This window comes from Podarcis muralis, chromosome 14 (genome assembly GCF_964188315.1).
Source record: "Podarcis muralis chromosome 14, rPodMur119.hap1.1, whole genome shotgun sequence".
Taxonomy (NCBI): Eukaryota; Metazoa; Chordata; class Lepidosauria; order Squamata; family Lacertidae; genus Podarcis; species Podarcis muralis.
Window position 1 is genome coordinate 32,040,693 of NC_135668.1, and position 16,325 is coordinate 32,057,017.

Sequence of the window (16,325 nt, forward strand, 5' to 3'; positions counted from 1 at the left end):
TTTATAATGACGAGTTTTGCGGCTCCCAGTTTTTTTTCCTTCGGAAACGGGTCCAAGTGGCTCTTTTTATCTTAAAGGTTGCAGACCCCTGACCTAGATGGCTTTAAACAGGGGTGGACTTTGGTAATATGGCGCTTTGAGCAGAGATCAAATCCCACCCCCCCAATATTTCTTATTTTCACAATAATTTATTTTGGTACAGTTGCTTTTAAAATGGATGTTTTTGGGAGGTACCCATATACAGTAAATATAGGTCTTACTATTAATCATCATCATCATTATTTCTTAAATCTGGCACACCTTTAAAAGAGGATTGGACAAATTCATGCAGGCTGAGACTATTAATGGCCAGCAGCCAAGATTGCTATACTCTGCCTCCACATTTGAAGACAGCAATGCTTATGAGTACCATTTGCTGGAAACCAGAGGGGAGAATACTCCTGTGCTTGAATCCTGCTTGCTGGTTTCCCACTGAAGCATCTGGTTGGCCACGATGAGAACAGGATGTTGGACTGGACGGGCCACTGGTTTGCTCCAGCAGGCTCTTCTAATGTTCTTATGTGAGCAAGTGCGTAGAGATTTAGCTGGGGGTGAGCTGGCAGCCATTTGTACACATCTAACTCAGTGTCTGTGGTGCCTCAACATTTCTTTCCCCCCCTCCCACCCTTTCTGTGTTTTTCATTAGTGATGGCAATGGGGCATTTCCAGGTTCTGATATCTACCGTATGGTGGAACAGGTCACGGGGCAGCTAAGAGACTCCGTTATCAAAGTCCTGGAAGAAGAGAGGTAAGGAGATCTGGAATGGTGGCAGGGAGGCTCTGCAGACATGTGTGTGTGCATGTCAGGATGAAACCAAAGTTCCTTCCACCGCCATAAAATAATAAATAAATCTAAACGTATCTATTTAACAAAATCTACATGTCCCTTGGTTATAATAAAGCTTCAAAATAGCTTACGTAAAAGAAAAATAATCAATGAATGACAGTCTAAAAAGCAGGTACCGTATTTTTCGCACGATTGGACGCACCGGACCATAGGACGCACCTAGTTTTTTTGGGGGGAAATAAAGGAAAAAATTTTCCCCTTTATTTCCCCCCCAAAAGCAGGTCAGGGAAACCGAACCAGGTCGAGGAACAGCGGGATAGTGGCGCTGCGCCTCCCTGCTGTCCCCCAAGCTTGTGGGGCTGGCCGATGTCTGTCCGGCAGGCGGGGAGCTCTGCTTCAGGGCGCCCCACCCGCCAGGCAGCAGGCTGCTATCCGCAGCGTGGGGAGCCCTGTGGGGAACTCCTGCAAGGCTCCCCACTCTGCGGATGTATGCCTGGCGCGAGGGGCGCTCTGCTTCAGGGCGCCCCACCCCCCAGGCAGCAGGCTGCTATCCGCAGCATGGGCAGCCCTGTGGGGAACTCCTGCAAGCCTCACCACTCTGCGGATGTATGCCTGGCGTGAGGGGCGCTCTGCTTCAGGGCGCCCCACCCGCCAGGCAGCAGGCTGCTATCCGCAGCGTGGGGAGCCTTGTGGGGAACTCCTGCAAGGCTCCCCACTCTGCGGATGTATGCCTGGCGCGAGGGGTGCTCTGCTTCAGGGCGCCCCACCCGCCAGGCAGCAGGCTGCTATCCGCAGCGTGGGGAGCCCTGTGGGGAACTCCTGCAAGCCTCCCCACTCTGCGGATGTATGCCTGGCGCGAGGGGCGCTCTGCTTCAGGGCGCCCCACCCGCCAGGCAGCAGGCTGCTATCCGCAGCGTGGGGAGCCCTGTGGGGAACTCCTGCAAGCCTCCCCACTCTGCGGATGTATGCCTGGCGCGAGGGGCGCTCTGCTTCAGGGCGCCCCACCCGCCAGGCAGCAGGCTGCTATCCGCAGCGTGGGGAGCCCTGTGGGGAATTCCTGCAAGGCTCCCCACGCTGCGGATGTGTTCCCGAAGCGCCTGGAGCTCTGCTTTCAGGGCGCCCAGCGCTCCGGGAAGCAGGCTGCTATCCGCAGCCTAGACACGGCTAGCGGAGCGCTAATCCCGAAGCCCCAAGCTTCGGGATTAGCGCGGCGCTTCGCTAGCCCTGGGAGAGCCACGCAACGTCGCGGGGCTCTCCCAGGGCTAGCGAGACCTTGCCGGCACCCAGAAGCTTGGGGCGCGCTGAGCTCCGCGCGCCCCAAGCTTCGGGATTAGCGCGGCGCTTCGCTAGCCCTGGGAGAGCCACGCAACGTCGCGGGGCTCTCCCAGGGCTAGCGAGACCTTGCTGGCACCCAGAAGCTTGGGGCGCGCTGAGCTCCGCGCGCCCCAAGCTTCGGGATTAGCGCGGCGCTTCGCTAGCCCTGGGAGAGCCACGCAACGTCGCGGGGCTCTCCCAGGGCTAGCGAGACCTTGCCGGCACCCAGAAGCTTGGGGCGCGCTGAGCTCCGCGCGCCCCAAACTTCGGGATTAATGCAGCGCTCCACTAGCCGTGGGAGAGCTGGGTCTCCCACGGCTAGCGGATAGCTTCCTGAAGCCTGGAGAGCGAGAGGGGTCGGTGCGCACCGACCCCTCTCACTCTCCAGGCTTCAGCGAAAGCCTGCATTCGCTCCATAGGACGCACACACATTTTCCCTTGCTTTTTAGGAGGGAAAAAGTGCGTCCTATGGTGCGAAAAATACGGTATTTAAAAAGCATTGAAACCAACAACAAGCAACAATAATCTAAAAATGGATTAAGACACATGTGACTTTTGCCAGGATCACTTTGCTTAAACAAAGAAAATAATGTTTAAGTAGGTAATGGAAAGCACATGTAAAGCATAGGACTTTCCCCCAAAGAATCCTGGGAACTGTACTTTACCCCTCACAGCACCCTTATCAAACTACAGTTCCCAATATTCCTTGGAAGAAACCATGCACTTTAAATGTACAGGGAGGCTGTGATGCAAGGCAGCTTTCCCCTTAAATTTGCCCCCCCCAACGGTGCTGGTCTAAATGGAAAGTGTGGGTGGGGGGGTAGCAGCGCCTGTGTTGCAAGTAGTTTGGGGACAGAAAACCTTTTGGGATGGCACGATATAGTATTCCTTACCTTCACAAACGACCTTTTCAGAATTGTCCCATAGCCAACCTGTGTTCTATCCCGCCTTACAAATGAGGTGGATGTTCATTGGCGCTCCCAAGTTGACAACAAAAACTAGGAAATCTGTCTGCTGTCCAGGATTCTTGTTTACTGAAGCAGGATGCGGAGGGAGCTGACAGCAGGAGAAGGCGGTTGGAAAATGGGGAGAACGGAAGAACACAACATTTGCTCAAAATCACAACAGTGTGTGCTCATGGGGGATAAAGCAGCTATCCGTGGCTACTAGCCACAACGGCTGTGTTCTACCTCCACTAGTGGAGACAGGATGCTTCACAATACCAGGTACCAGGAATTGCAGGAGGGGAGAGGGCTGCTGCGCTCAGGACTTGCTTGTGGGTTTCCCCAAAGAGGCATCTCATTGGCCTCTGGAGCTAAATGAGCCGGCACTTCATCCAGCAGGACTATTCTTAACATTATTATTTTTTTTTAGTGATTTTTATTAGTTTTCAAATTACTATGGAAACACAGAGACAAGTAAACAAGAACAAAAAAAATCCATAGTAACTCCAGCTAACGGCAGGGCATTCGAAACCTAAACATGTTAAATAATAACACCCAGTCTAAAATAACGGCAGTCGTATTTCTTTAGACAGCGTGGGGAGAGAAACCTGTAACCCTGAAACTTAACTATATGAAATAAAATCCCACCGTATGGAATAGAAGTGATCAGGATCTTCCTGTCCCTTAGAGACCCAGAACTTATGTGGCATTTCTTCTGCAATACCTAAATTCAATATATTTTTGTACTCTTAATGAGATAGGTTTTAAAAATGATTTCCACTGTTGTGCTGTAGAGTTCCTGGCAGCTGCCAGCATCCATGTCAAAAGATCCTTTTGGCAAAATGTCTTTGTAGTTCACATATTTTGTTAGGGATAAATGGAGGGAATTTTGAATGTGTGTTTAAATAACCTTTGATATCTCCTGATAAGTTTCATTGTGGAATGAAGCAAGGGTATTCACATCATAGATTGGTGGGGGGAGTCCCTTTGTTCCCACAACCTCTCCAACAATTCTGTGATGTATTAGAAGAAATATGGGAATGTTGAACAGGCATCTTACATTCTTAACTGTTTTTAGCCTTAATTTTAAGGCTCACCCTAATTACCTAATTACTTTCCCTTATGGCTGCTGGTATGCATGGCCTCTTAAAGAAAAAGAGCTGCAGATAAGGAAAGTAATAGCCCCACTCTATTCTGCCTTGATCAGACCCCACCTGGAGTGCTGTGTCCAGTTCTGGGCACCAGAGTTTAAGAAGGATATTGACAAGCAGGAACCGTCTGCAGAGGGGGGCGACCGAGATGCTCAAGGGTCTGGAAGCCAAGCCTTGTTTATGTGGAACAGTTGAGGGAATTGGGGATGTTTTGCCTGAAGGAGAGAATACCGAGAGGTGATATCACAGCCATCTTCAGATATCTAAGGGCGGTCCCATGGAAGATGGAGCATTGGCTCCCAGTACGTTTCCAAGCACAATTCAAAGTGTTTGTGCTGACCTTTAAAGCCCTAAACGGCCTCGGTCCAGTATACCTGAAGGAGCGTCTCCACCTCCATCGTTCTGCCCGGACACGGAGGTCCAGCGCTGAGGGCCTTCTGGCGATTCCCTCACTGCGAGAAGCCAAGTTACAGGGATTCAGGCAGAGGGCCTTCTCGGTAGTGGCACCCGCCCTGTGGAACGTCCTCCCACCAGATGTCAAAGAGAACAACAACTACCAGACTTTTAGAAGACTTCTGAAGGCAGCCCTCTTTAAGGAAGCTTTTAACGTTTAACACATTACTGTATTTTAATACTTTGTTGGAAGCCGCCCAGAGTGGCTGGGGAAACCCAGCCAGATGGGCGGGGTATAAATAATAAATTATTACTATTATAAGCTTGCTTTCTGCTGCTCTGGAGGGTAGGACGTGAACCAGTGGATTTAAATGGCAAGAAAGAAGATGCTGACTAAACAATAGGAAGAGCTTTTTGACTGTAAGAGCTGTTTTGACAGTGGTTGGATGGTCATCTGTCAGGGATTCTGGAGCTAGGAGTCCTGCATTTCAAGGGGTTGGACTAGATGCCCCTTGAGGTCCCTTCCAACTATGCAGTTCTATGATTTAATCCTCTGGATGCGATTTTAGGGTGTGTAGGACACAGCAGGAGCTGTGGAATATCCTGCTGGGTTGAGGGAAGAGAGGAAGCAGAGCCTGTGTTACCCAGAGCTCCTGTTCTAAATATAAAAGGAAGCAAACAAACCTTTAAAACAATCAGTTAGCTTCCTTTCCTGGAACAAGCTGTCTCAGCCTTCACACACTGCTGTTTGCTTTGCTTTTTAAGTCGTACCTATTTATACATATCGATAGCACAATTACAGTGTAATAACATTCTAGTTCTGAAACTGACAATTAAAAGTCCGGACTGGCAGTCCGATCCCCGGGAATGTTTATATGGAAGGCAGGCTGAGATCCTTCTTGCCCTGGATTGCAGGCCTTCTTTAGACATTGGCCAGAGTCAACAGAAGATGATCTGAAACTGTTTTGCTAGCCTTCCAGCCAGAGAACAACAGGAAATTTTAAGTTGAGCCACTAAGCTGCAGGAAAAGCTGGGCAACAAAGATCAGGATAGAAGTTCAGGGAAGAGTTGCAAATCAAGCACCCCCAAAGGTGAGAAGAGGGTAGCAGTGCAGCATTCAGGTTCAAAGATGCAAAGCTTCAAACTCAACCTCCTTTAGAAAATAGGTCAGCAAAACAAACCGGATAATGCAACTGGCTAAGATAAATGGATAGACATTGTTTTGGGAGCTGTACAATTGCGCTTTGGTGGAATAGCGCAACTAATGCATGTGTGCAGATTCCAAGTCAGTAGCCACACACACACAAGGAGGGTGCTAAAATGGTGGTGAGAAGCACCTGTCAAGAGAGGGGTGTGTGTGTCAAAAGGGGGGTGTTGCAACACTGTCTCACCCTCTTTGTGAGCAGAACATAGAGAGATGTAAAGGTAAAGGAACCCCTGACCATTAGGTCCAGTCGTGGCCGACTGGGGTTGCGGCACTCATCTCGCTTTATTGGCCGAGGGAGCCGGCGTACAGCTTCCGGGTCATGTGGCCAGCATGACTAAGCTGCTTCTGGCGAACCAGAGCAGCGCATGGAAACACCGTTTACCTTCCCGCCGGAGCGGTACCTATTTATGTACTTGCACTTCGACATGCTTTCGAACTGCTAGGTTGGCAGGAGCAGGGACCGAGCAATGGGAGCTCACCCCATTGTGGGGATTTGAACCGCCAACCTTCAGATCGGCAAATCCTAGGCTGTGGTTTAACCCATAGCGCCATCTGCGTCCCTAGAGGGATGTACAGCCCCCCCAAAAGTGGTGCATACCCTTAAGCGCAGACCAGGGTGGTCCAACGTGTGGCCCTTGAAGCCTTTTGGGTGGCCCTCAGCAACATTTGACGACCACCCCAACCCTCACGGTAGGTGAGACACATTCCCAAAGCCTAGTTAGTGCTTTCCCAGATTTGGGAAGGAGGTGGGGAGAACTTTAGGATGTTGCCAGAGCTTCATGCCTCCTTCCCAAAGCCCAGCATCTTGCATACCTTTGGGAAGGCAGTACAAAGACTGTGTGTGTGTGTGTGTGTGTGTGTGTGTGTGTGTGTGTGTCTCAAATTTTGGCCTTGGTCCCTCCCACACCCTTTGCTGTGCCCTTTGTCTGGAAGCACCTCAACAGCCATGTGGACCCACTGTTTTAATTCTGCTTCCAGGGACTGCAGAAAATTAGACAAGGAAACTGCCTTAGTCTGACCAATTGGTCAGTCTAGCTCAGTACTGTTGGCAGTTGCTCTGCTGCTAAGCTGTGGCACTTCCCCTGTTTTGCTTTTAGCCTTAATGCATCAGCAACCCACATTTCTCACCCCCAGAAGAAATAGTGTTAGGTAAAGACATCCGCCATCTTGTAAACACTCCCCTCTTCATACGGGGAGAAACTAAATTGGACCAGTAAAAAAGGGGATTTTGGCTGCTGTTTAAAGGATGCATTTTTAGTGTCCCTGATGCTGCTGAGTTAGGAGTCATGGAGGTTTCATTGCCTGAGTCATAGAATCATACAGTTGGACGGGACCTTGAGGATAATCTAGCCCAACCCCCTGCAACGTTGGACCGTGCAGCTGTTCCTTATGGGGATCACAACTACAGCCTTGGCATTATCGGCACCACTCTCTAGCCAACGGAGCTATCGTAGCTTTGAGTGTTTTGATGCAATTGCCTGGTCTGTCTTCCTTTGGCTGCTTAATGGGGTTTCTCTTTCTTCTCTCCCTGTGCACGACAGCTCTGTCAAGGGATGGTTCAGTCCTTACCATCGGAAGCACCAGTTTGGAAACCCTCGTAACCTGGAGAGCTTTGGTAGCAAAGTTCTCAAGTGAGTGAGCACACACACCCTGCGAAGTGATTGATGGGTGGGGTGGCAAGGCAAGGGGGTGGGGGCTCAGTCCTCTATTTATTTATTTATTTATTTATTTATTTATTTATTTATTTATTTACTTACTTACTGCATTTATATCCTCCCTTTTCCTCTGAGAGCTCAAGGTGGCATATGTGCTTTCCCTGCCTCCCCATTTTAGTCCCCACAACAAACCTGTGAAGGTAGGTTATGCTGAGAGTGAGTGACAGTCCCAAGGTCACTTAGTAAGCCTCATGGCTGAGTGTAGATTTGAACCCTGGTCTCTTCCAGGTCCTAGTCCAACACTGTAGCCACCACACTATATAAACTGAGACCTCTTGATTAGGAACAGGCAAATCTGTCAATCACAGTTTCTCTCAGTTTCTCATTTATCTGGGTCCAGTTTCCACATCAGTTCACGAATTCTTTTAATGTCCCCATGAAAATCCACCAGTGTTTCAGTGCAAATTTCATGTAAAATACACTTAATACATTTCTGTATGTTATTTTCAGTAATTATATGCCTTTTTATGCACACTTTACCCTAGTTAGTACATGCACATTTTTGTACATGTTACTTGACTAGAGAACTACATTGCTAAATTCAGAGAAGCAAACATTGCAAAGGATGGTCATGCTTCTGTCCGCATATAGTTACAGGAAGTGAGAATTAGGAAGAGTCACCTTTCTATGTGAACTGAGTCAAATTCCTTCGCCATTCCTAACTATTGAGTACCAGCTGGGGAAGTTGTGTGTGTTTTATGAGTACATGGTCATTTGCCATTGCAAACAGACAGGAAGGGACATTGCATTCTAGGTCAGCCTTTGCCAACCTGGTGCCCTCCAAATGTCTTTGACTACAACTCCCATCAGCCCCAATTGGTGCAGATGGTTTGGATGCTGGTCCAAATCTTCGAGAGGGCAGATGTTTGGCAAAAGGTTGTTTTTTTGCAGCTGAACTTGGACATTTTTCACAATAATCTTTATATAGAGGATTCTAGGTAATGCACTGAGCATTGTCTTCTGTAACTGTTTTACATAAAACACACATAAATGCTGCTCCAAAGGTAGTTTCTTACAGTGGCCATTAGGGCTGGGTGATAGGTTTTCAACTTTGTGATATATCACCAGCTAAATATCACAATATATTGATATATCACAATGTCTGAAATAAGGATGGAGCTATGTAGAAGCATTGGCTGGCTTCACGGTCTTTCCCAGATTGTGATTTTTTTACAGCACACACATACATCATGATTCAATATATATTGCCAGGGTGTATATATATCTCTCACCCAGCCCTAGTGGCTATCCAGAAAGGCAGAAGGAAGAGCACTAAGCCTTAACTCTGTGAAAGCAATGCTACCCAGAGCCAAAGCAATCAATTCTGAATTGCTTTTTGATGATCTGTATTAATACAGGGATATAGCCTAGAAAGTCTCAAGGAATGGAGAGTTAACGTATCAGTCAAAGAAGCTCTCTCATACACAGAAAAACTCTGCCTGCCATTTAGACGCTGAGTGGACTGAACATGTGAAGATGACCCATTTGCCCATCTAGCTCAGCCCTCTCCTTTGTCTGGGGGGCAGCAGCATCTATCCATGGCGTCTGGGGAGGGGGTACCTCCGCATCCACGCTCTTCCTGGTTTTGGAAATCCTTAACTGGAGAGGCCAGCTGGGAGTTGATCCCAGTGCCTTTCCCTTGCCACGCCTTTGAGCGTTGTGCCACACGTTCCCCAGGGTGGGTGGGTGGGCATTCCACGCCACCGTCCTTCCTTCCTGACTCTCTTGGGCTCTTTCCCCCCACCCCAGAGTCCACGAGGACTGGGAGAGCTTCGTCCAGAGCTTCCGCTCCCGCATGGAGAGCATCTACTTCCCAGACACGGTGGAGGAATGGATGGAGGAGAACGTCAACCCCTACCTGGACCGGTTGCGCGAGTTTGTCCGGGACTTCAGGGAAGTCATCCGCCTCAACGCCCGGCCCAAGACCCAGTAGCGGGGCGCCCCCACCCCATCGCCAGCCCAGAAGTGGGTGTCCGATTCAGTTGCTCCACTGTTGTGTTGTCTTTTAACTTGGAAGGAGTGTGCAGGCCAGAGGAGAGGGGTCTTGTGCCTTGCCCTTCGGCCATCAAAGCAGAAGCTCAGTGGGCAGAGTTTGGAGGCTCTTTACAGCCAGTCTCCACCAGGCTTCCTTCTCCCACCCCCTTGGAAGATGGAATTAGGGCTGAGCCAAAACACCCCAGCCCCCCACCCACTGGGAAAAGCAGTGGGGGCAGCGGCTTCCCCATTTCCCCCCTCTTCTTTTTACTTTTCACTGCTGTAAGTGGTGGACAGTGATGTGGTCTCCCCTTCCTATGCAAAATGACACTTTCCTCCTTCTTTTTAATTCCTGCAGCTTTAAGTTCTGCCAGAGGCCTGGTGGCTTCCGTTTTACACCACACTGCCCCCCTTCCCCTGGGAATGTCACTGTGTCATGCCATGACATCTCAATCTCAGGGGGTACGTGTTGGGGGTTGGCAGTAGGCTGGTGGCCAGTTTCTCAACAGCCCCTGCCTCACTTTCTTTTCCTTCCTTTTAAATGCTCGCTTAGCCATCCCTCCACCTTCAGCTCTCCTCCCTACTGGAATGACTCTAACCCCCTGCAATGCTGCCCCATGGAAATGACGAGATCTGGGATAGCGAATGTAGTGGTGCCCTTCAGATATGGTTGGACTCTCTCCATAAGTCCCAGGAGTTGAGGATGGAGGGGTTTGGAGTCTTCAAGGACATCCTGAGGCCTCCGTATTGGCCACCATATTTGCATCAGGGATGCTTCATCCACCTTGCAAATCTCCCATTTCCACGGGGGGGGGGGGCGGGGACGGACGACGTGGAATCAAAAGGAAGCGTTTGGAGCAGCTCCAACCAGGATAATGGAGTTCTTTCTCCTGGGGGAGTGGGTGACATTGGGAGGCAAACTTTACCAAAATGCCTGTTGAAGAGGCAGTCCTGAAGGGGGGGGGGTGTGAGCCGAAGCATCAGTCATCCTTCATATGCCCCTCCTCCAAGTCGGCTGCTGCGGCTGCTGCTTCCTCCATTGATCCCTTCAGCCTCTTGGTTGACTTCACACTGGTAGTATGGTGCAGCAGTGAGAATAGGCAGGTTAGGCTTGGAGGTATCAGTTGCCAACATCTAGCCTAAAAAAACACAATCCCAAGTCAGCAGAAGTTAGGAACATCATCATTAGCTGTGAACTCCCTTCCTTCCTTCCTTCCTTCCTTCCTTCCTTCCTTCCTTCCTTCCTTCCTTCCTTCCTTCCTTCCTTCCTTGTTCTCTATCTCTCTTTCTCTTTCTGCATGAGAGGAAACCCCCCTGTTTACCTCAACAGCTGTTATTGGGCTGGATCCTTAGTCCCATATAGAATAGAGCCGTTGAGATCAATGAGATTTGAGCTTAAATGATTTCAGTGGGCCAGCTCTAAGTATGGCTAAGCTACGGCCCAACCTTTTGCAAAGAGTCCCTGCAGAAACTCATCCCCTCGCCTTCACGACCTCTAAGGCAGACTCTCTCAACCTAATGTTGTTGGATCACAACCTCCCTAACCCTCTGGCTGGGACTGGTGGGATTCGTAGTTCAAAACATCTGGAGCTCCCCAGATTGGAAGGAGGATGTGCTAGTGGGGCGGGGAGGAGTCTTGCCTTCTTCCGCAGCCCAAAGGAAACATTGGAGGTTCTCTGGTGAGTCTGTGAAAGCAGCTGACCTGTTGCAGGCAGGAAACCTTTCCTTCTGGGCCCCCCAAAGTGAGCCTCCATGCCATTGCATCCCTGCATCCTTTGCTAGTCATGGCCAGGCAGCAGAGCTTCCGAACAAGCCGCTTTGGAACAAAGCAAACCGGCTTGGGTTTCGTATTAATGTGGCTTTTAAAAAATGCCCGGCTCTTGGCCTGGTTCCAGGTTCTCAGCGCAGTAGAACAAACAGCCAAAAGCTGCCTGTTTTTTAATCTGAAATGCTGGTGGGTCTTTGGCACCTGCTCGTCTTGGACCAGTTGTGATGGATACCTCTTGAACGCCCCCTGCTGCTGCTCTGGAGCCTCCCTGGGGTTGAGTTTGTTTTGATTTGAAGATTTCTGAAAAGTTCTATCTCTCCCCCACTTCCTCCTTCCTCCTTCCTCCTTCCATTCAGAGGCAGAGAATCAGCTGGTGAAACTTCCTTGTTCCTACAATATCTGAAAATAAGCCCCTCTCCTTTTGTGCTTTCTGCCTGATGCTTCTTCTGCCTCTCTTTCAATTCCACCTGCTTGTTCACTCACTCTGTTTGGGCTACTCACCTCACTCATTTCTCCTAAATTCATGTCTCAGGCTGCCTTCTGGATAAAAGGTTCCCATTTCTCTCCCCCTGCTGTGGATTCTGCTGCTCTGGTGTTGCTCCGGTGACTGACAGCTGTTGCCCCTCCCAGAAGGCGTGATCTCGGTCGCTGGTGGATCTGGTTTGGTTGGGGATCTCCAAGTTGCATTGCTGTTTGGGTTTTTTTTTTTTTTTGTACAGAACAGATTGCTTCTGTAATGTGGATGACAAAGACGATGGTAATAATAAAGTATTTTTTTAAAGAAGTGGTCCTCTGTATGCCAGTGTTTGTGCTAAATAGACATGGGGGCTGATTTTGGGATATCTTTTCAAGGTTCCTATTCTGATGTTGGTTAGAAAAAAGGACATTAAAGAAAAAGTTTTTATTTTATATAAGATTATTTATATGCTGCTTTTGCAGGGATCTTGTTTGTTCACCTATTTATTTAAACATGACCATGTCCAAAAAATACGACTGGTCTAAATGTCTAATGAGTCCATTAGTAGTATGAGCTATCTTTTTTGCTATTATTAAATTATTCTTTTCGTTTCTAATTAGTGACATACAGTACATATAGAGAGAGGTAAAAAGAAAACATTTCATTTGAAAATGAACTTAAAGGAACAAACAGAATGAAAATTCAGAGATTTTCACACTGTGGTCCGGGTGCTGGAGGTAATGGGAGTTGTAATCCAAAACTTCTAGAGGGCATCAGGTTGGTGAGGGCTACCCTATGGAATATTTAAGTCACTGAGGAGATAGGTCCTCATCAAGCTATGTTGCTTTTGGTTTGGACTTTTTTGTTTTATTTTAGTTTTCAAACTAATCTAATGATAGATAACTTGGGGAGATCACCCACCCAAATATTCAAAAACCGCATCTACATAGTCCCTGTGAAAACAGGATGTTGGACAAGATGGACCGATCGCTGGCTCCTATGTTTGCCATGCAGGACGGATGCTTGTTTTTCTATAGCCGTCCCATAAACAAATCACAGTAAAGGCTAGACACAATCTAATCTCCATGCAAGCAAACCAGTCTGCATGCTCAATAACAGGGAGAGCTGGAGGAGCCCCCAGAGTGTTTCAGCCAAGCATCACCACCACAGCCTCTTTGCTGATGCAGTTTCACATCTGTCCCTTGTGGTTTTTGCACTCGATTTGGAGGCAGAATTCTTTCAGCCAAGAGGTGGAGCCGTTCTCTCAGATCTCTTGCAGGGAGGCAGGTGCGACCGTATTTCTCCTGAGTACCAGCAGTTCCATCTATGTCTGTGAGAGGTTCTCTTGCATCCACTCAGAAAGGCATCCTGCTGATTTTATTTATTAAGGAGATTTGTGCCACCTGTCCCCCTCCCCCCCCCCATTTCAATTTCAGAAGCTCAAGGCAGCTCACACTAATGGGATGGCAATAAAGCACAGAAGAATATTGGAAGATTTGGGACAGACAAAAAGGTAGGACTGATTGTCATTTGCATTTATATCCCACCTTTTCCTCCAAGCAGCTCAAGGCAGTGTGCATAGTTCTCCCTCTCCTCATTTAATCACCACAACAACCCTGCAAGGTAGGATAGGTTGAGAGTGACTGACTGGCCCAAGAGTCACCTGATAACGATAACGATATCTTTATTGTCCTTGTCCCATTTGGAACAGTGAGCTTCATGGCTGAGCAGCGATTTGAACCCTGGTCTCCCAGGTCCTAACCACTTCACCACACTGGCTCTATCCTCTTCTTCACGCAGCAGGTGTTAAACTATGGAACTCACTCCCACAAGATAGAGTTACAGCCACCAATAAAGCAATGGTTATGTTCTACCTTCACTGTTAAAGGAAATGCACTTCTAAGATGCTGGACCAGGTGGGCCTTTGACCTGATCCAGCTGATGTTCTTTTTCTTCTGATGTTCTTAAAGCAAACCAACACCACACCACAACCTGCCATACACGGGTTGGAGGAACATGTACTATAATCATGGCCATTCCCTGCAGTTTTGCAGATTCACTGATGAGCTGGGACCTATCCACCGCTCCAAAGTTTCTCTGGATCTCACCTGCCAAGATCCCGTCTGGCGTTTGTCCCCAGAGCCTGTCTGGAATGCTTGAGCCCAGTCTGGCACCCGGCTAGGCCCAAAACCGTTGGTGTTCCTGAGCATGGGCAAAGCGCTCTTTCTTTTTGGCCAAGTAGCTGGAAGCAGAGCGGATCTTTGGTGCAGCGCTGAGCCAGGTGTTGCTTCGGAAGGTTGGCGATTTCTCAGCCTTTGGAGAGCAAGACGCTGTTTAATCAAGGGAGCCGAGCCGTAAGAGACGAGAGCCCGCAGCCTCTTGCTGCCCTGCTGGGAGAGCAGGATTCATCCATCTTGCTTCTTTGCCTGCCTCGCTCCCCGCTGAGCCCAGCACTTCCGCGGCAGGGGAAATGTAGGCACAGCACTGCTACAGGCTCCTGCCACAGACAGGAATCTGGGTCACTCCTGCCTGGGTGACAACGAGTCCTCCTGAGAGGGAACCGCGTCCCTCCCTGGCAGCTGGTTGGTCTCTCCTTCGGAAGGCAGCCGGCACTGCCGCCTGCAGGGCAAGGTAGCTCTGACAGACAGAGGCCAAGTTCTCACCAAGGCCACCAGCCCCTGTGTTACAAACAGAGGAAGCTGCCTTATACCGAGCCGGGTCTTTGGTCCATCCAGTTGGCCAAGAGCATCCTTGCTTTCCAGCAGGGCACATTCCCAGCCCAAGCTGGAGATGCTGCCAATGGGAATTGAACCAGGAACCTACTGTATGCAAGGCAACTGCTATTCCACTGTCCTATGGCCCTGCCCTAGCAAATGCTGAGGCTATATTCCTTTTAAAGCCATCCAAGTTGGTGTCCATCACTGCAACCTATGGGAGCAAATCTCCCAGTTTGACGAAGTGCTGTGTGAAGTTGCCTTTCCTTTAATCTCTAAACAGCTGGGTTCATTGGATGATCCTGCTGGGATCTAGTATTACCAGAGAGGGAGCAAAAATGCAAATTACTCTCTCTCTCTCTGATAATAATTTTTATTAGTTTTCAATTACAATCCAATAATAGCCTCATTATAACAATGCCAAATTATAATACAATTACTAATACCAATAATTCAGATACCAAATTATATAATTTAGGTGCCCCCCACATGATAGAATTGATGGTTTGATGATTTACTTTTTCTCTGCATTCCAAAATCTTATTAATTTCAATTACACTCCGGTCAAAATAGCAATCCTTATGCAATAACTGCAATATTAACAACTTCCATTCATATTGACACATTAAATGATTTATAAAACTACTTTCTCTGCGCCATCTATCATCTTATGCATCTTTATCATGTCCCTTCTTCTTTGCCCCTTCCCCCCCCTAAATTAGGAAGCCCCAAACCTTGTAATTTTTCCTCATTGGCGAGCTGTTCCAACCCCGAAGAGAGCCAGTGTGGTGTAGTGGTTAAGAGCGGTAGACTCGTAATCTGGTGAACTGGGTTCGCATCTCCGCTCCTCCACATGCAGCTGCTGGGTGACCTTGGGCCAGTCACACTTCTCTGAAGTCTCTCAGCCCCACCCACCTCACAGAGTGTTTGTTGTGGGGGAGGAAGGGAAAGGAGAATGTTAGCCACTTTGAGACTCCTTTGGGTAGTGATAAAGCGGGATATCAAATCCAAACTCCTCCAAACTCCTCCGAATTCATTTTGGGGGGGAAAGTCTTTCTAAAGCAATTGGCAAGCCTCTTGCTATTATAGCATCCTGCCAGCCTCCAAATCTACACAGAGTATCGGTACGAGTTGTGCTAAACCATCCGTCAACAATTCTCAATCACATCCTTCTGAATCGAAACACTGAGTGACCTGGGTTTATCTCATGGAGCCAGTCACAATATCAAGCAAAACTCACAATATCAAGCAGAAACATCACCTGCCGGCCCTAAAATGTAATTGACATAAGTTCATATGAACACAGAAGAGCCTTGCTGGATGAGGCCAATACCCTGTCTAGTCCAGCATCCTCGTTTCACAGAGGCCAACCAGATACTCCAAAGGGAAATCTGCAGGCAGCACGTGAGAACAAGAGCCCTCTCCCCTCCTGTGGTTTCCAGCAACTTGTATTCAGAAGCATGGCTGCCTGTAACTGCAGAGGCACAGCATTCATAGTCACTGATAGCCTTATTCTCCATGAATTGGTCCAGTCCTCATTTAAAGCCACTGGTGGAGGATGATATACAATAAATTGGAAAAAAAATGTTTAAAATGACATTTGTAAAAAAAACAAACCAGAAGCATTTTTGTTAGGGATTGTAGGACAAGACCTGCCAAGAAAAACAAAGAACTTAGGGTATTTATGTATGCTACAACAGCGGCAAGAGTCTTGATAGCACAAGGGTGGAAGAATGAGGAAATCCCAACGAAAGAACAGTGGCAAGAAAAATTGATGAGCTATGCAGAGTTGGCTAAATTGACATACAAACTGTGAGACAAGGACAACTGTGACTTTAAGGAAGAATGGGAGCTTTTTTACA

General features: G+C 48.4%; 1 protein-coding gene across 4 annotated transcripts in view; it reads left to right on the forward strand.

Moving 5' to 3' along the window:
• Positions 1 to 12,076, forward strand: part of LOC114584444 (hexosaminidase D-like) — a 39,733-nt gene extending 27,657 nt beyond the window's left edge. Inside the window, exons 13-16 of one of the 4 annotated variants that reach the window (XM_077919177.1) lie at positions 686 to 787; positions 7,377 to 7,466; positions 9,300 to 9,515; positions 11,825 to 12,076. In XM_077919177.1, the coding sequence (XP_077775303.1) occupies positions 686 to 787; positions 7,377 to 7,466; positions 9,300 to 9,483 (376 nt within the window). In that variant the 3' untranslated portion in view covers positions 9,484 to 9,515; positions 11,825 to 12,076. Of the gene's footprint in view, positions 1 to 685; positions 788 to 7,376; positions 7,467 to 9,299; positions 11,711 to 11,824 lie in introns of those variants that run through there. The other 3 variants (XR_013390719.1, XM_077919178.1, XM_028706323.2) reach the window with 3 other exon arrangements.
• The last annotated feature ends 4,249 nt before the right edge of the window (positions 12,077 to 16,325 follow it).